This window comes from Drosophila hydei, unplaced genomic scaffold, assembly GCF_003285905.1.
Source record: "Drosophila hydei strain 15085-1641.00,03,60 unplaced genomic scaffold, DhydRS2 tig00008135-arrow-pilon, whole genome shotgun sequence".
In the NCBI taxonomy this organism is placed as follows: domain Eukaryota; kingdom Metazoa; phylum Arthropoda; class Insecta; order Diptera; family Drosophilidae; genus Drosophila; species Drosophila hydei.
In genome coordinates this window covers 702,401-719,647 of record NW_022045844.1, presented here as the reverse complement: position 1 = coordinate 719,647, position 17,247 = coordinate 702,401, and the positions used below count along the sequence as shown (strand labels likewise).

The following is a 17,247-nucleotide window of genomic DNA, read 5'->3' as shown; positions in this document are numbered from 1 at the left end:
ACATTAATTTGACTCGACAGCAGCCCAGGCATTTGTCTTAGCAATGGCATCAACAAGACTCTAGCAACCACCAGCCACAAGCCAGGGGCAGGCGCTGGCAAGCGTCGACTCTCGACTGCCGACTGTCGACTGTCGACTGTCTCTTGTCGCCCCATTAGGGGCACGCACAATGGCGATAATAAATTAAAAACGAAAGCTAATTTCTGTAATTGCCAGCACAGAGCGAATCAACCTCAATGTTCTTGCCAGTGTCGCGGTAACTGCCACGCTCCAACTTTCTTTAACCATATGCCCTGCTGCTCAGCATGCGACGGGGTATATAGGAGCCTTGAACAGAATAAGCTAAAAATAATCATAGTTTTGTGAAGTATTTAGTATACAATGTATATAAAGTAAAAGATAACAATATTTATATATATATTTATTTATTTATATATATATATATTTGTTTTATATATTAAATAACTTAAGGCGCCAAGTTTTCTACAGGGTAACTCTCAGTCGTCCATTGCCCTGAGCTGCTTGTTTAAGGAACGCAATAATGACGACAAAATGTCATTGTCAATTGGGCTGGGAGCCTTAAAGGCGTCAAGATTTACGCACTATTGCCGTGCTCGTTCCACTTCCCCACATTCATCCACCCGCTCTCTCTCGCTCTATCTCCCTCTATCTTATCTGTCGGTTTACATCTGTCTTTGTCTCTTTCTATGCGTCATTTGGCAAGCCATTCGCGGCAAAAGACGCACCCTTATGGAGCTTTTCAGCTCTGATTTTTACAGTAATTATATTGTATTAGGGTCCTGACAGGCTGCTTCTTGGCATCTTGTCTCCGCTTTGGGCTCTGTGGTGTCTCGGTTTCTGTGCCCTGTCATTGGGCTTGCTGTCTGCCAGAGCTCAGGCAACTTGCACGTAATTAGCTGCATATTTTATGGAAATGGCGCACAAGGACACACAACTCTGGTCTAATTGTAGCAGAGGCAGCTGTGATGGCATAAGCTTGACTCTAAAACTAGTTGCAAAATTCATAATAAACAAGCTCAAATGAATGCTTTTACGGATTTAGCTGAATGTCGAAACAGATATCGAGAAAATCGCTAGAAGTGTTCAAATATTTATTAAAGCTTTGACAGTAAACAATTCAATTTACATTTCTGCCAGTCTCAGCCGCAGTCTGTCAATTGTGAAAGCTGCCAAAAACAATTTATTTCAGCTGAAAATTACAATCAGCCAAAAATAAATTGTATTTATTTAACATTAGCCAACCAACAAGCTGTCAAATTCTATTTATTTCAGTCTAATAGCATAATAAAAATCAAATTTTTATTTCATTCGAAATTATATGATATTATTATAGGTAGTCTGTTGGCATTTAAGCTGGACCAATTAATATTTAAACAACGCTCGGAGTGAGCGGAGCTGCAGTTATGCGTAATGGGCAGCTTAGGCAAGATGCATGGACTGGCATTTGGGACAGTGAGGCCATGTCGATGGCATAGCAACAGACGTTTAGCTCATTACAAGGATTACACGCACTCTCTCACACATACATGTAATTTCTCATAGTAAATTAGCCAAGTAACAATGGTGGCTCGATAGAATTATGAAGGTGTAATTGAATGTAGTAATTATCTATTGCCTAAATGCTAAAATGCGCCAGTTACAGATGCTGCTGCAACTAGAATGTGTAAACCGTTATCTATTGTACAGCATCCAATTACCCGCTTCGTATTTAAGCCACACAAATTTGCAGCAACAATATTTGAAATACGCAAACAATGCGTTTCAGCTAGCAATAGGTGGGTGGTATTCAAAAAGTTTTAGGGGGCGTGGTTAATTGGGTTGCAGCGGTTAGCACTGCTCCAAAATTGATTCTAAATGCAATTTAATTGCAATCCGTTTCCATCTTGCATTGCTGGCCAAAGCATTCCAAGATAATGTATAAACTCATAAACACATACATATATATAGAAATATGTATATATATATATATATATATAAATAAGCCATGGGGCGTCCTGAAAACTAATATTCATTAAATATTTATATAGCGGGCCAAGCAAAATGTAACGTTTGAGTGCTTCGAGTGAATTTATTTGCCAATTTAATGATAGAAAATTGCAAGCAGCTTACAATTGCACGTCTTTATATATACACTCAGTTATATACACATAGTTAATATTAAACATGCATGGACTGCATTCCACTGCCAGCTTGTAAGACGAACGAGTCTGGCCAAAAATATGCATAAGGTATGCCTTTTGGCATTGTATTAAATTGAGTTATGAAATATGCAGCTACCCTCAAGCCAGGCACCTCAAACCTAGCAATCTGCGCTGATTTGTGATCTACGGCCGGAATGCACTCTGCGGGATTACACGCCATATAGTGAGCGAGAGAAAGGGCACGCGGGTGTTGCGGTGCTGAACTGTGGTGCATCTTCATATTTTCAATGGCTGGCGGCAACAACAGGCGCGCGCGCGTCATCAATTCGAATTGAATGCGTAATCGAAACGTATTGTGAGCGTCGCAATGCCGTGCGCTCGTTTGATATGCAGTCAAACTCACAACGACACCTATATACACACCCACACACACACACACACACACAAAGAGAGAGCAACACGCACAGCCATGGATATTTTCGCAGCGATTTGTGAAACGTGCAAAAATAATCGCTTGAAATTCAATTGATGACATGATTTGCTAGCGACTGATGCTGCATGTGGTGCCACCAACGTATTGGTTGCTGCCTCATGCTGCATGTGTCTGCGTAGGTGTGTGGGTGTGCGCGTTCGTGAAGGCACAGCAGTCGACGTTGGCGTTTTTCATCAATCTTAGTGGAAATTGCAATTTTGTGGCGCATTGCATATTTGAGTGTGAATACATAAGTGAGTGTAGAAGCAGCCGCATCAACAGCATCACCATCAGCAGCAGCAGCATCAACAAAAATGCTGCATCAGCATCAGCATGAGCTGCCATTGCTGTGGCCATCGCTGGCGTAAACAAAAACAGTTTGCTAACCAGCAGGAATTTGCTGAGAGAAAGACCGACTGACAAGTCAGCAAACACCACGTTGTTAGAAACAAAACGAGCAACATTCTGAATAATTCCACTAGAAATCCTTTAACGGGTACAAATTGCCTAGGTTACATAGCTGCAAAAAGGCTTCCTAAGAAGCTTTCTTACAAAATATAAGCTCTAAATGTCTTCAAATAATATTGAGATTAAGGGACTTTTGAGTACTTTGAAGGAGCTTTAACTACTTCAACATCCAGCCCAATGCACGACACAGCAGCTAAGCTACCCTTTAATTGTGCTCCTACAGGGTAATTGCAGATTGCGAAAAACAGAAGCAAGAGCTGTCCTCACATTTAGAGGATTCTTTGGTCAGGCATGTGTGAGTGTATGGGTGCTGCAGAACATGCTAAATGCCCCAAAATACATAAACACGCTCACATACACAGCTGCACGGCAGAAAAGAAGGCAAACCGCAACGCAACAAGCAAACTACAAAAAAAACATAGAATGGAAGGGAAATTGGAAGAAGCGAACGCTCCAAAATCGACGCTCAGAAATAAAACAAAATGTGAAGCTAGGACCGTGTCTGCCTGTCATGATGAGCGCGTGTACGTAAGTATGGGAGTGGGTGTGTGTGCCTGTGCGTGTGTGTGTGCGAGCGCTGCATGAATTGCAATTGTTGTTGAAAGCATTTGCATGTCACTCGTTTGCATTGTGTGCACCTGTATTGGCGTTGTCAACGCGCGTTGCACTGCCTCGAACCATCGTTCCCCACATCGCTTCATCCAGCCGCGCTGCGTCTTTTTAGCTGCTGCACACACTCACACTGATACCCACACACGCACACACATCCCACATACAGGCTGTCTGCCTTGGTAGTATTTAATGTTGCCTTTCTATATGCATGAACGTGTGAGTTGGGGGCTGCTGGGCGGCCCTTGGCTATTGTTCTGGCTGTGTGGTTAAACTGAAAATGAATTGCCGCCGTCAAGGCAGGTGCAACATATTGCGCATACGCCACATGAGCCCAGGCCGAGGTAGCATTTTAAATGATGGCCTCCCACTCACATCAGCCCATCTCAATTGATTCCTGTAAAGTTTTAAAGGCGAAGTGAGTGGCAATTCAACCGGAAAGCAAGCAGAGCCGAACAGCTGTGAGAAGTTTTCGCCTCGAACACAAACAAAATATAATGCTGGTAATAAAATAAAATAAGTACAAGGCAGGGCATGGCACGGTAAGGCAAGGTAAGACAATATGCCAAGGCTCACAAGTCAAACACAAGCTGGGATGTGTGGCAAGCGGCAATCTTCAAGTTGTTGCAACACACAAAATTTGCACAATGCATATGATTTGCATTACAGTTGGTTGCCACCCGATCTTGCAGCAGCATCACTGAACCGCAGCAAAAGGTGCAAGTTGCTGCCAGGACTCTCGACTATTCACAGGGCGCGATGGATGTCCTAGAAATCGGTTGAATATTATGTAAGACAAAAACTAAAACTAGACAAAAAAAACTGAAGGTAAATATTGTATGCAACACACACCGCAGTCCGTTGCAAGTTATAAATATGTAAATAAGCAGCAAAGTTGCCAGTTGCCAGATGCAGAGGAGGGGCAGCATAGCAAGCCAGATGAGATGAAGGCAAAAAGTTAACAATATGCTCGACATGGCTCATGCTCGGTAAACGTTGTAAAAGTTGACGGCTTCGCTTCCAGTTGCCACAGCAACATTGTGTCCTGTTAGCTAAGATGACGCATGCACAGTGACACCAAATACATTTCTTTTTGCCAAATTCGATTAACACAAAGCTCAACGCAACCGTAGTAAGATAAAGAGATGTGTCTCGTGTGGCTTAGATCAAGTGCAGCTGCAATTAATTCTAGCACAAAGATGGAAACCTAAAATACGGCTAAAGAGTAATTTAAAGTCAGAGAATGGTAAAAGAGGTTTGCCTTAAAAAATTAAAAGTTCTATTCAAAATCTTTTGCCAGCGACCTCATGAGCTCTTCATAAACTCCACACCTGCTGCCACTGTAAGTGGAGCTAAAAGAGGACGGATGCTTCCTCTTAATGGAAGTTGGTGCATTGTTGCTGCCGACTGAGGCAACGGCGGTGGCGGCATCGGCTGCTGCTGCGGCTGCACCCGGCACAATCAAATTATGTGGCACACAAAAATCAAAAGTGTTGGCAACAGTTGCACAAGATTTCATCGCTAAATTTAGTCCCCTCACCTACATAACAAGCCAGCCACAAGTTGAGGGTGTGAGTAAGAGAGGGAGAGCGAGAGAGAGAGGTAAAATGCGAGTGCAGCTGCCGCGCATTGAAATTAATTAAAAGGCTGCCTGATGCCTGCTTTAGCTGCAACTCTTACTCGTGCCTGTCTCTCCAGCTGCTGTTGCTGTTGCTGCTGCTGATCTGCTCCCTTTGCTGGATACTCATCGCCACTTCGTTCCATTGCTGCATTCGCATCGCGCTCAGCTGGATTTGGTTTTCCAGTTGGCACGCACAAAGACAAAGCCCTGAACACATGTCTGCTGTCAAAGCAAATTAGAGAGCGCTTAAGGGCCTTCCGCCTCTCTGCTCCCCACGCGCCTTGCTTAGCTGCGTTTCGAATTTATGCGGCTTTAAAGATTCCACATGAACATAAAACTCGATTTTTTTTGTTTTTTTTCCTGTTGGGACTAGTTTCTTGAAACAAATATTCATTTGGTTTTTATTCCAGCAGCTGCGTGTTTTATCTGCTTAATCTTAAATGCAAATAAAAAAACCCCAGAAAATTGTATTTATTTATCGCTTATTTTGTTGCTTCGGCCAGCACCTAAAAAAAGGACAAATATTTGGCCAATGCCACAGTGCCACAAAGTATGCAAAACAGCTTCGACTAACACCTTCACAATCATATGTAAATGTAGTGTGTGTGTGTGAGGGTCATGATGACAATTGTGCAAAAAAGCATTTTACTAAACTGAAACGAGCCAAGCAAAGTGGAAAACCAAAGGACAATAAACGTTGCAGACAAATCTTATCAACTACACGTAAACTGTCTTATTGTTGTTGTTGCTGTTGTTGTTATTATCCTCTTTGCTGTTTGTCCCTTTATAATGTTTCTATGTATGCCATCTCTATCGTCCAACAATGCCCTCAGCTTTAGGCTCTTTGCCTGCTTGTTTGCACCGGACATGCATCGGGGCTCACTCACTTATTCATTCAGTCAGTCATTCAGTCATTCGCTCATTCAGTGATTCACCCATTCACTCATTCACTTATGCATATATTTGCACATTCATGTACGATCCATCGTTTTAGCAGGCATTCTTCAGTGCTTTTATACTCTTACAGCTGGCCATGTTCATTTGTTAAATGGATGGAAGAACCTCTTTGCAATGAACAGAAAGCGCATAAATTACAGAGATAGAATTGTTCTCTGTTTCTTACAGACGAATCGAATGAGTATAATGTATAAAGTGTAAAGTTTATTTGCCATAGAAAAGGCTCTTTAAATATAGTTATCCTTGCTTAAAAGTTTTTCCTTGCTAAAACTTCTTTCTCTTATCAGTTTGTAGCTCAATTTATAATTTATTTTAAAGAGTATTTCACATTCGACACTTTTGTTGCAATAGCCATTATTTCTTATTTGTATTGTTGTTGTTGCGCCGCTTTTCGGATATTTACGCTCCATTGTTTGTCGCTCAGCCGGAAGCATAAAATTGTTCGCCAGATAAGAGAGCGAGACATATCATCGACTAAAATGTTTTTCCTGTCCCAGCACACTATCTACCCCCTCGCTAGCCCCCTCGCACTATCTCTATCTCTCTCTTTTTTCCTAGGCTAAAACAATGAGTGTTTTGTATGATAGTTTTTTGTTCTTGTTTTAGCAATTCTTTTTATTACGTTTTGTAAAGTGTTGCCCATGAGCCGGCTTATATGAATATCTCCTGTCTCACTGAGTGCGTGCTCGTCCGTGTGTGTGTGTGTGTGTGTGCATTAGTTAACTATTGCTACAGCTGCAGGACAATTAGAGAAATGTTTTTGCAAGCGCTTGCCAATCCCAGAGCAATTGGCAGAGAGGTGAGCGAACAGTTTTGGCCATGACACGAACTTCAGCCAACTCTTTGCATAACTTTTAAACTATTTCTTGTTGTCCTTGTTGTGATTATTGTTGCTGTTGTTGTTGGTGTCCCAGCTTAGCGACGCCGTCGTGTCTGGCCACGCGGCACTTTGAAATTTATGGTTCATTGAATGCGCATGAAAAACAGTCAGACAAACCGAACAGCTGGGGGGCAGGGGGATGTGGCAAACGGAGGCTGTGGCAGCAACAGCGACGCGCACCAATTGTGGCAAATGGTAAAAACAAAAGAATTGAATTTATTTCGCGCAGCAACACGAACAGCGAATGCCAAGTGGCAGTGACACTTTTTGAATTTCTTAACTTATCGAAGTATCAAATGGAACAACAACACCAGCAACTGCAACATCGACAACAACGAAGAAACGCAGACGTGAAGCTGACGTTGCATAAATGGAAATAGAAATATTTGTCGTGCCACGGGGCCTTGATGAAACCTTGTTGCAGTCGCAAGCATAACACAAATAATTTGCCAAAGGGCAAATAATGCAATAAACCAAAACGTGCCACAGACGAAGACGTGGAAAATATTTCACAAAGCAAAAAGAGAGTAGATTATAAATGTCGTGCATATGTCAATGAAATTGGTTGTTAACATATTTTATGGCAACAATACGGGGCAAGTTCAATATTAAGAGGGAGCACATAGTAAGCCTTTAATAAAAATATATAGGAGTACCTGATGTAATAAGGTGTCCAGCAAACTATTATATAGTTTAATTTGTATTCTAACACTATTATTCATGGTAGTATTCCATAAAGTAAGTTACTTCACTTCTCTTTGAAGCTTAAGATATTTCATTGCAGCAAAGTTCATTCATTGCCATTCGGAATTCTGATTGAAGTATTTGAAGGCCAAAGCAGAGCTGGAGGGAAACACTTAGTGGCCTGTAATAAGCTTACAATGTACAGTTGGCTGTTCTCTGAATAGCTCATCACACAAAAGGTTGGACCTTGGCACTGTCTCATTCATAGCACAACTTGGATTTTTTCTGGCAAAATGCAGCGTTCAATGCTCGCTTTTGATATCAATACAAGTGAAGCGAAGAAGGACTTAGCAATAAATAAATAACCCTAACGAAGCAGTCAAAACTACAATATCAAACAACTTGAAGCTCATAACGAAGAGCACAGCAATAACAAGAACAACAACAACAGCAGTATCTTCTACAACTTCTGGTCAAAATGTCCACTTGCTAGTTTATGCAGCTGCAGCTGAAATATCTTTCATGTCTCAGATGAAAACTCTATTTCAGCTTCGCATTTGTTTATTTATTTATTTGTGTTATTTGTTATTCATTTATTTGCTTTCACTTTGCGCACAAATTTTGCCTGCACAGACAGAGAGAAGGAGAGGGACGAACCTGCTCTGCCTCTTGCTGCGGCAGCCATTTTGTAAGCGGCGCCTCAGGTTATGCTACAGAAAATTCGCAGGCAGTGTCGCAGCTGCGACGGCAATTAAATAAGACGAACATAAATAAATTTAATTATTTTTACAATTTACTGTAGAGCCGCACGGAGCCCAGCAGAAGTCAGCAAAGAAAAACAATTCACATTTCCAAGCGTTTCCCCAGCACATTTCGCATTTCGCCCTTTAAGCGACGCACGTGGGCGTATGGGCGTGAGTGGGCGGGGGTGTAGAATGAAAAACTACCAATACATATCAAATTAAATAAAAAGCGATCGTATCAGTTAACAAGACAGTCGCAAACGTTTCCCAAACTAATTGAATTCTGGTATAAAAAAAACATAAAATTGAGAGAAACTCAATTCAAAGCGCTGCTGGCGACATGTGTTTGTGTGCGAAAGAGTGTGTAAGTAAGCTCGCGGCTAACTGTCAGCCAGCGTGCTTATAGCCATGTCTAGTACGTGTCGGTTCAATTAAATGTGGCAAAAAGCAAACTGTGATCAAAGTCAAAAACAATTCAGCTCAAAATGTCAATAAGCATAACGAAGTATTCGTAGGGAAAATTAAATTTGAGTCGTGAGCTCAATCGCAATTTGCAACAAAAAAAAATAGAGTGAATGTGCCATACGCAACTGAGAGATACCCTACAAAAAAATTAAAATGTCAGCAACAAAACTGATAATAATATAAATATTAAGAGTTGCATTCACAAGCACTCAGGCATCCCCTCAAGCGTACGACTAAAGGGTATTCAAATTGACATTAAAGCAAACCACAATAAATACTGTTTTATTTTGTATTACGCCCAACTTTTCAGCTTTATTGCAAACTTGAGCAGCAGGCAAGTTTTTAAGTGGCTAGCGAAAAGCTACAACAACAACAACAGCAACGAAGACAACAAAACATCAACAAAATTTAACAGCAAAATTAATAAAGCGAAACTTTATTCGCAACTGCAAATCAAGTAACTAACTCGACCAAAGCATTATGGCCAAATTACTTTTTATGAGTTCATTTCCTTTTCAATACGAAAAGTCCAACCCAAAATAAAAAATAAAAATAATCTATATAAGAAAACAGGAAAATAAAGAAGTAAAATAAAGGAGAATATATATATATATTTGTATATATATATATAAATATATTTCGTATTTTCTCGCAAATAAAATGCCACTCACATCAATGAATCGACGAAAGTTGAGTGCAGAGCGAACGCAACTCGCAATTCGAAACAAAACTTGAACCACAGCACAAGTGGATGAGCGGGTGCTGGGTGGTGGTATGAGTGGGTCAGTGGCTCAAGTGCACAGTGGCTCAAATGGTGGTGCTGAGCCCTTCGCGATTGCCAGCAAATTGCGGTCTCCAGGCTGTCAAGTACCTGATGATGTTTAGTTAAGCTGCCGCCGCCTGAGCGTCGGCGCTGCCAAGTCGCGACGTCGGCGGCGTCCAATGATGAAATTACAACATTAGCAAACTAATCGCAACCACTTTAGATGCCAGCAACGTTTTCACCAAGCCACCCTCCCCTACCTTCCCTACCTCCCCATCTCTGGCAGTAGATGGGGAGCTATATAAATGTCTGGGCTCTCTACCAGCGCGCTGACGAATGAAAAGCAAACAAACAACACGGCCAAAGTTTTGGATTCGTGTGTTCTAGCTCTGGTTTACAGTTGGAATTGAGAGCAACAGAGCTAGTTGCAAACGGGTATAGCTGACTAGCTAATACTCGGCCTCACATAAAGTTCTAAGGTTCCCTAAGATATCAGGCAATTTCTAAATATACATAAATACTTTTATATGTTAGTCACGTAATATGAATTCCAATTTCTTTGTGCCAATATACCCTCCTGCATATGGCGAACAGAGCATGAAAGCGACGCAGATGAAAATAAAGCAATTTCGAGAGGTGCGCGTGAGCGTGAGCCAAATGAAATGAAATGAAATGAAATTCATCAATAAATTTCCGCAGGATCAATGCGTATTGGTTGCCATAAATAGCCCTGAGCAGGCATTACATATTGCCATCTGCTGCTGCTGGGTAGATTTAGCCGCGGAAGTTGTTTGTATACAGTAAACAGTAAACAGTGCAGCGGAAATGCTTCGCTTAATATATATGTATATCAGCATTTATACATATAGCTGTTGGCCAGCTGAGCAGAGCTCCGTGAGTAGGACAAGCCGAGGCTTGGCTTGGCGTGGAGAAAACAATTCACAATCAACAACCGCTCGAATTCAATGAATGTACACATTCTCTTAACAATTCTCACTGTGCTGTTCAAGCGCGACTCGTGTGGCAACGCATAAAGTGCACTCGAGGGAATTCTCAAACAGTAGTAAAAAAAAACACCTCCCAAAACCAAATACTCTCACGTGCGTGCGTGTGCGTCTGAGTGCCATTTGCTCACGTAGTCAGAGACTAAACGCCATCCCAATAAACATAGAAATGTGTAATCACTGCTCATCAATTGGCAGCAGGTGCACTGAAAAAAATAATCAGCTCAAAATATTAAAATATATAAATTTTAAAAAAATTTACAACATAATTCGATTGAAGAGTAAGACAATGGGGCGAAAGGAACACTGGACTTAAGGTAAGTGAATGTAACTAAAGAGAGAATGAGAAAAAGAGAGAGAGAGAGATAGAGAGGGAGACAGAGAAAGCATAAGGAGCAGTACGAGAGTATAGAGCATACAGTAAAGAGAGAAGTATATATGAAGTTAAAGAGAGTGATCGAAGGTCGAGTCTATCCAATTTTATAGCTAAATATATATCTTTCTGTTGTGTTTCATGTGATAAGCAGATATATAGCCAACAGATATATAGATAGAGAGAGAGAGTGCAAAAGAATCCATTTAATGTAAGTAAGTTGCCTAATTAGCTAACCAATTTGATTGAGTTGGTAATTGCGCAATTTAGCTAAAGAATTTCTTTTACATCCGCTCCGTTGCTAAGACAATCCTTTCAGGGTTTTGAGTGCGCCAGCTGCTTGTGTTTGCTTGGGAGCTGATCAACAGGAGCATTATGTTTAATTGCTGCTCACCGTCAAGTTTGGGCCATAAACATTTTAACTAGGCCCATAAACTGTCTAATAGAGGCCATCAAATCGTTTTGCATGATTTATGGCACATTTCTGCCCACATTTTTCTTGCCATGTAGCATAAAAATGTTGTAAAACTGTGCAGAGAGAAACATGGTCTCACATGGGGATATAAAGCGCTGCAGTAATTGGAGGCAGTAGTCCATGTAGAGCAGCAGCAGAGGCAACTCCCCATTGACGCTTAATCAATACCCAAATCATATCGCACAGGAACAATGAGCGAGAGACAGGAAACGGAATAGTGGGGGAGGGGGGACAATGCAATATAAATATTTGACGTGTGAGAACGTTTGGCTTTTATGGCTGCCCGAATGGAAGAAGCCGCCTGAGAGGCAGTTGTTTGCTTGTTAGTATGTGTGTGTGGCAAAGTGAGTTGTTTAGCAGGCGACATAACAATTGCAGATTTAGTGAAATTGCTTTTACCCCGGCCCACACCACGCCCACAACTTGAGTGCGCTGTTCGTGTCATCGTGTTCTAATCAAATGGAACTCGACGCATAATGGCGCAAATTGCGCTTTTATGTAGGCTGTCGAATTGTGGCCCCCGCTCTGAAATAGCTTTGTACTGTACTCTAGCTAGGTACTTTGTGTAGCGCATCTGTCAGATGGTTAAATACCCGCCTGTGTTAGACCATCTGGAAGTTGATACCGCCCACAAATTAGCGCCCAAGCGTAGCTCGATTCGACTCCCTGGTTCGGATCCAAATTGAAAATAAAATGTGGCACGTAGTGAGCATCGCATGCGGTTCATTGGTAATTCATTTATGCGCACATTTGCTTTGGCCGTCAGTCTGTCTGTCTGTCCGTCTGGCAGTCAGTCAGTCAGTCCGTTGGCCCTACTGCAGGTGTTTCGCATAAGAAATGGCTGCCATCGATAGGGAGCGCCGCATTACACGTAATTTATACTTTTTGGCAGCCACTTTGGCCCCGAGTCGCTGCTCTCGCAGCCCAGCCCGGCCAGTCACCACGCACGACTTGACGTCATGATAATGTATCGAATTCATTTTCCACTTGTTTTGCTTGCCAACTTGCCACCCACTCACACAGACCCGCACTCACACACATGTTACCTGGTCGTAGTACCAGCTCGAGTCCCTCGCTCAGGCGCCGCCTGGCTAGCTTCTCTGGGCATTTCTCTTATATGTATATATATGTATATGTTTTTGTTGCTTTGTTCACGTCTTTCCATGCCAACGTTTTGTTTGGCAAATATCAAAAACGCTTTCGACACATTCCACATTCATACTCAATTACCTACGTGGCAATTTTTTGCTTGGCTGCTGGAAAGGTGGCATGCCACCTGGTCGAGTCCCTAAAGCACCTCAATTTTTTTCGCTGCTGCTGCACCTACTACAGCTCGGTTTGCTTACAGACAGAGTATTTCATTTTACGTAGTATGTGGCAGGCTTTAAGTAGAATGGATCTTTCGATGCATTAAATATTTATTACAGGGTATTTTGTAAGTTCATTCACAGTGCTGCAACGCTCATACACTCGACGTGAATTGTAGAACTTTTGTTTTGTGCTTTCTGTTTGAGTTCGCCAAGCCAACGTTCAATGACTTGGCCAGGCCAAAAAGTTTGTTGCAAATATTTGACCATCGACCGCGCACAGGCAAGCACTCCATTTCCGCCCCGACCCCCAGAGAGCGGGGAGAGAGAGAGCAAGAGAGAGAGGAAGAGAGAGAGAGGAGGAGAGAGAGGAGCGGCCTGTATGTTGGCTTATTGCCGACCGGTTTGGCACGTTTGCTTTACGCTATTCGCCGAATTTCATTCCAATGCATTTATTTATTTGACTTCTTTTTGGACTTTTGCGTTGCCTGGACAAATAAAACAAGTTTTACACAAATATCTGCAATTTCTATGCTGCACAGAAGTGTGCGTATGTGTGAGTGTGTGTGTATGTGTGTATAGCTGACCAACTTTAAATTATTAATATTAAAATTGCTTTTATGGAGCTTCGCACAACTCGTAAATTTAACTTTGAATAATTTGCTGCGCACGGCAATCGCAGTCGCAATCGCATGCAGCCAGTCGAACAATATATGCACTCGCCCGTTGCCATAAAAGTAATATTCTGCTTTGCCAGCTCACTAAATCAATCATAATCAATATTGAAATTTCTATGAATATATTGAAAAATATTGCCAACGGACGCTAATATAAATTTTCCATTGATTACGGCAGGCAGAGTATGTTCTATGCATAAAATATAGGCCTGGTAACTATAATAAAAGCATTGCACATGTGCATATGTATCTATAGAAATAGTCGCTTCAGAAAAGAAATATCTCTCTGCTGGCCATGAAGCGGCCCCATTTCAAAGGAATGTCCCAAATTAATATTTGTGTTTACTTTGGTTCCTTATTCAACTTAATTTTGATATAATTTAACATGTCTTTAACTTAACTCGAACTATTGGCATTGTTCCTTTTTACAATTGCAGTGTATTCGATTGTCAATTAGTTTCTATAGCAGTTTTGCCCTTTTTTTGCACGAGTCTTCTTTGTTTTTTTTTTCGCACACCACAAAACACACAAATTCACTCAGCGAAATTGTCGGCTGCGTTCGCTGATTGATATATTGAGCGACTTATTGATTGATTGGTTGATTGATGGTTGCACGCTCTGCGATTAGTTGCGCTAAAAGCGTCGAATGTGCTAATTAAATTGACATTCGCTTGCTGGCAATAGCCCAGAGACTGGCCGCAAGCAACTGCCCACTATCAGTCAATTGAGTTCACCTGGACAGACACATGCACACACACCTTTGACTTTCTAAACGTTTTGTGCCTTTTAGTTGTTTATTCATATTTCAAATGGACTCTGTAATTCAATCGGACGCAAAAGCCAAAACAGAAACAACAATTGTCGACATCGAGCGGAAGCTGACGTCGCTTGTTGTCAATATTTGTTTTTGTTGCGCTTTAATTATTTTTACGCCCACCTGGGCACGCCCTTAAACGGAAATTGCATAGTGTCGCTACAGCAACAGCAGCAGCCGTACATTTTCGTTTCATTGCATTTTTGTTTTATTTTAATTGAATTTTGAAATATGTGTTGGCCATTTTGCAGTTTTTGTTGTCGTAAATGCAATTAATTCGAGCATTTTTTGAATTGTTCCATCGAACCGTGCTCGCCGCTATTTGTTGCTGTAGCTGCAATAAATTTACCACACGTTAAGCATAAATCAAATGCATTAAGAATCAGCCGCCCGCTGCCCCGGAAATTGTTAATTAAATGAGTTGTTCTTTTTGTTGTTGTTGTATTGTTGCGTGCCGCATTTTTATAGCAGCTATCAGCAGGCAGGCAGAGCAGGCAGGTCGACTAGGCCTAAATCATGTTCAAACTTTTTATTTGGCATTTTAATCGTGGCCTAACTAAAACGTTTTGTTAATTTGTTGCAATCAAGCTGGCGCACGTGGCGTATGCGCAATTTGCATGCTGCTTTATTGATATGCCCGCACGCCATTTACTAAGTTATGCATATAAATATACATTCATATATATGTATATATATATATATATATATATATATATATATATATATATATATATATATATATATATATATATATATATATATATATATAAATATATATATATATATGTGATTCGAAGCCAGCTTCGGGTCGAATATTCACATGCTCAATTTCATTCAATTTATATTGGACGAGAGAGATTTCGAAATAATTGCCAAACAAGCAAAAGTTTTTGTTGAAATTTTCGCAAGAGTTTTAATTGCTTGAGTTCAGTTCTGTGGTCAAGTGTAAATACAATTATTTTATTTTTCCTATATATTTACGTTTTTTTCTCACAGTTACTTAGGCGTGAGCTTTCCTTTATTTGAAGCTGTTATTAAATATTTATGGCCATGATTCTTTAATTTGGAGCTGCTGACTTGACTAGCTGATATATAATTGGCTTTTAAATATTGTAGTATCTCCAGTAAACGAAACTTTGCCTGCACCCTGCATACTGCACATATATTTAATTTCTGACTGCAACTTTATCAGATTTGCTTCATTTTGCATGCATGCAATTTGCTAGCCGTCTGGCAGCTCTGGCTGCAATTGTATCTCTCGGATACATGCAGCTGTTTTAGCTGGCTTCTGTGAAGCTGAGCATTTAAGTTTTCCATGGGGCGTATACGCAATATTATTTTATTTGATGGAATATAGCAAACGAGAAGCTTTTGCGGTAACTTTGGCTGGTCAAAATACAAAAAAAAGAAAGAAAAAATTGTACAGCAAAAGTTTTGTGCAAACTAATTGTTAATTGAAACAAAATCCCGTCTATTTGTTGGCGCTGCAGTTTCCAGCTATTCACTGGCTGCAGGCAAAGCAAAGCACTTGCCGTCAAACAAATGCCAACAATTAACTATGCCAACAATAAAAGCGAAACTTAACTTAACTAAATGCTTTGGCCATGCCAGCCGCTGGCATAAATATGAATACAGAACTGGGTAGTGGGCGGTGGGCGGTGGGCGATGGAAGTTGGGGCGTGGTACTTACCGCTCAGCACAATTACAATCAGAGCGAGCAGGAGCAGCCAGGCCATGCCGTTGCTCTCGGCCATATGGAGTGGAGGCATGGTGACAGCGGCGACAGGAACAACAACCGGAAATGCAGCAAGCCTTCGCTTGGCCCCTGGTACTCGGTCAGCGGCGGGTAGCGGGCGCGAGTTGCGGGTATGCCTTTGTTTTAGGTCTGTCTTTAGCTCGGTCTGAGTGTCTGACAATTTTCTATGCTGGCAGCAGCAATAACCAAGTTAGCGACGTCATCATCAACATCAGGAGCAGCTGCTGCAACAGCAGCGTCATTATTGGCGTCTGCTCACGCTCTTTATTAACTTGGCCAATTGCCAAGCCAGGGCACAAAAGGCAACTCTGTTTTGGCCCAGAAGCAAAGTCAAGCGCTGTTTGCTTTTTCTATGGCCCAGCCACTGTTTCATGCGCGTTGCCTGAAAATAGAAATAGAGAGAGAGATGGAGAGATGTTGAGTGAGTAGGAGCAGCAGTTAAGTTCTGTTTGTGGACTGACATGAAAGTTATTGCTGTGACAAAAATACTTAAAATGTAGGTGAATAGCAGCAGCAGGAGTGAGAGCAGCTGCCTCCGAGTCAAATGCACTCATTGCCACGCCTCCACAGCGCTTCCTGTTAAAGGAAAAAAATACCGAAAAACGAAACGAAATAGAAAAGCGAAAACGGAAATGAGAGCAAAACGATAATGGCGCACGCCGCCTGCATAATGATATAGCCAATGGCCGGTGGTTCCATTGTGGCACCACTTGCCTTTTATTTTTCTATTACACGATTTTCGGCAGCGACTCGCGACCAGCTATGCAATTTAATTTGCCAAAAATAGTTACTTACATTCACTTATCTCGCTTTAGCCATGCCCCCTCCCCCTTCGCATGCTGCCCATCCATCAAGCTTAAAGCGTAATAAGAATAATTGGCAAATCCTCCCTTCATTCAGCTCTGATTATTATGCACCATAATTACTGCGAATGTGCAGCGCGGCTCACTGGCTGATCGATTCATTCGCATTTATGTCGAAATAATGAGAGGCGGGCATATTTATAACGCATACGCC

The 17,247-nt window shown here is 41.5% G+C and overlaps 1 protein-coding gene across 1 annotated transcript in view; it reads right to left on the bottom strand.

The window, feature by feature from the left end:
• Positions 1-16,572, bottom strand: part of LOC111598697 (kin of IRRE-like protein 2) — a 37,111-nt gene extending 20,539 nt beyond the window's left edge. The window contains exon 1 of the mRNA XM_023314063.2: positions 16,165-16,572. Within this exon, the coding sequence (XP_023169831.2) occupies positions 16,165-16,243 (79 nt within the window). The 5' untranslated portion in view covers positions 16,244-16,572. The remainder of the gene's footprint in view (positions 1-16,164) is intronic.
• Between the last annotated feature and the right edge of the window lie 675 nt (positions 16,573-17,247).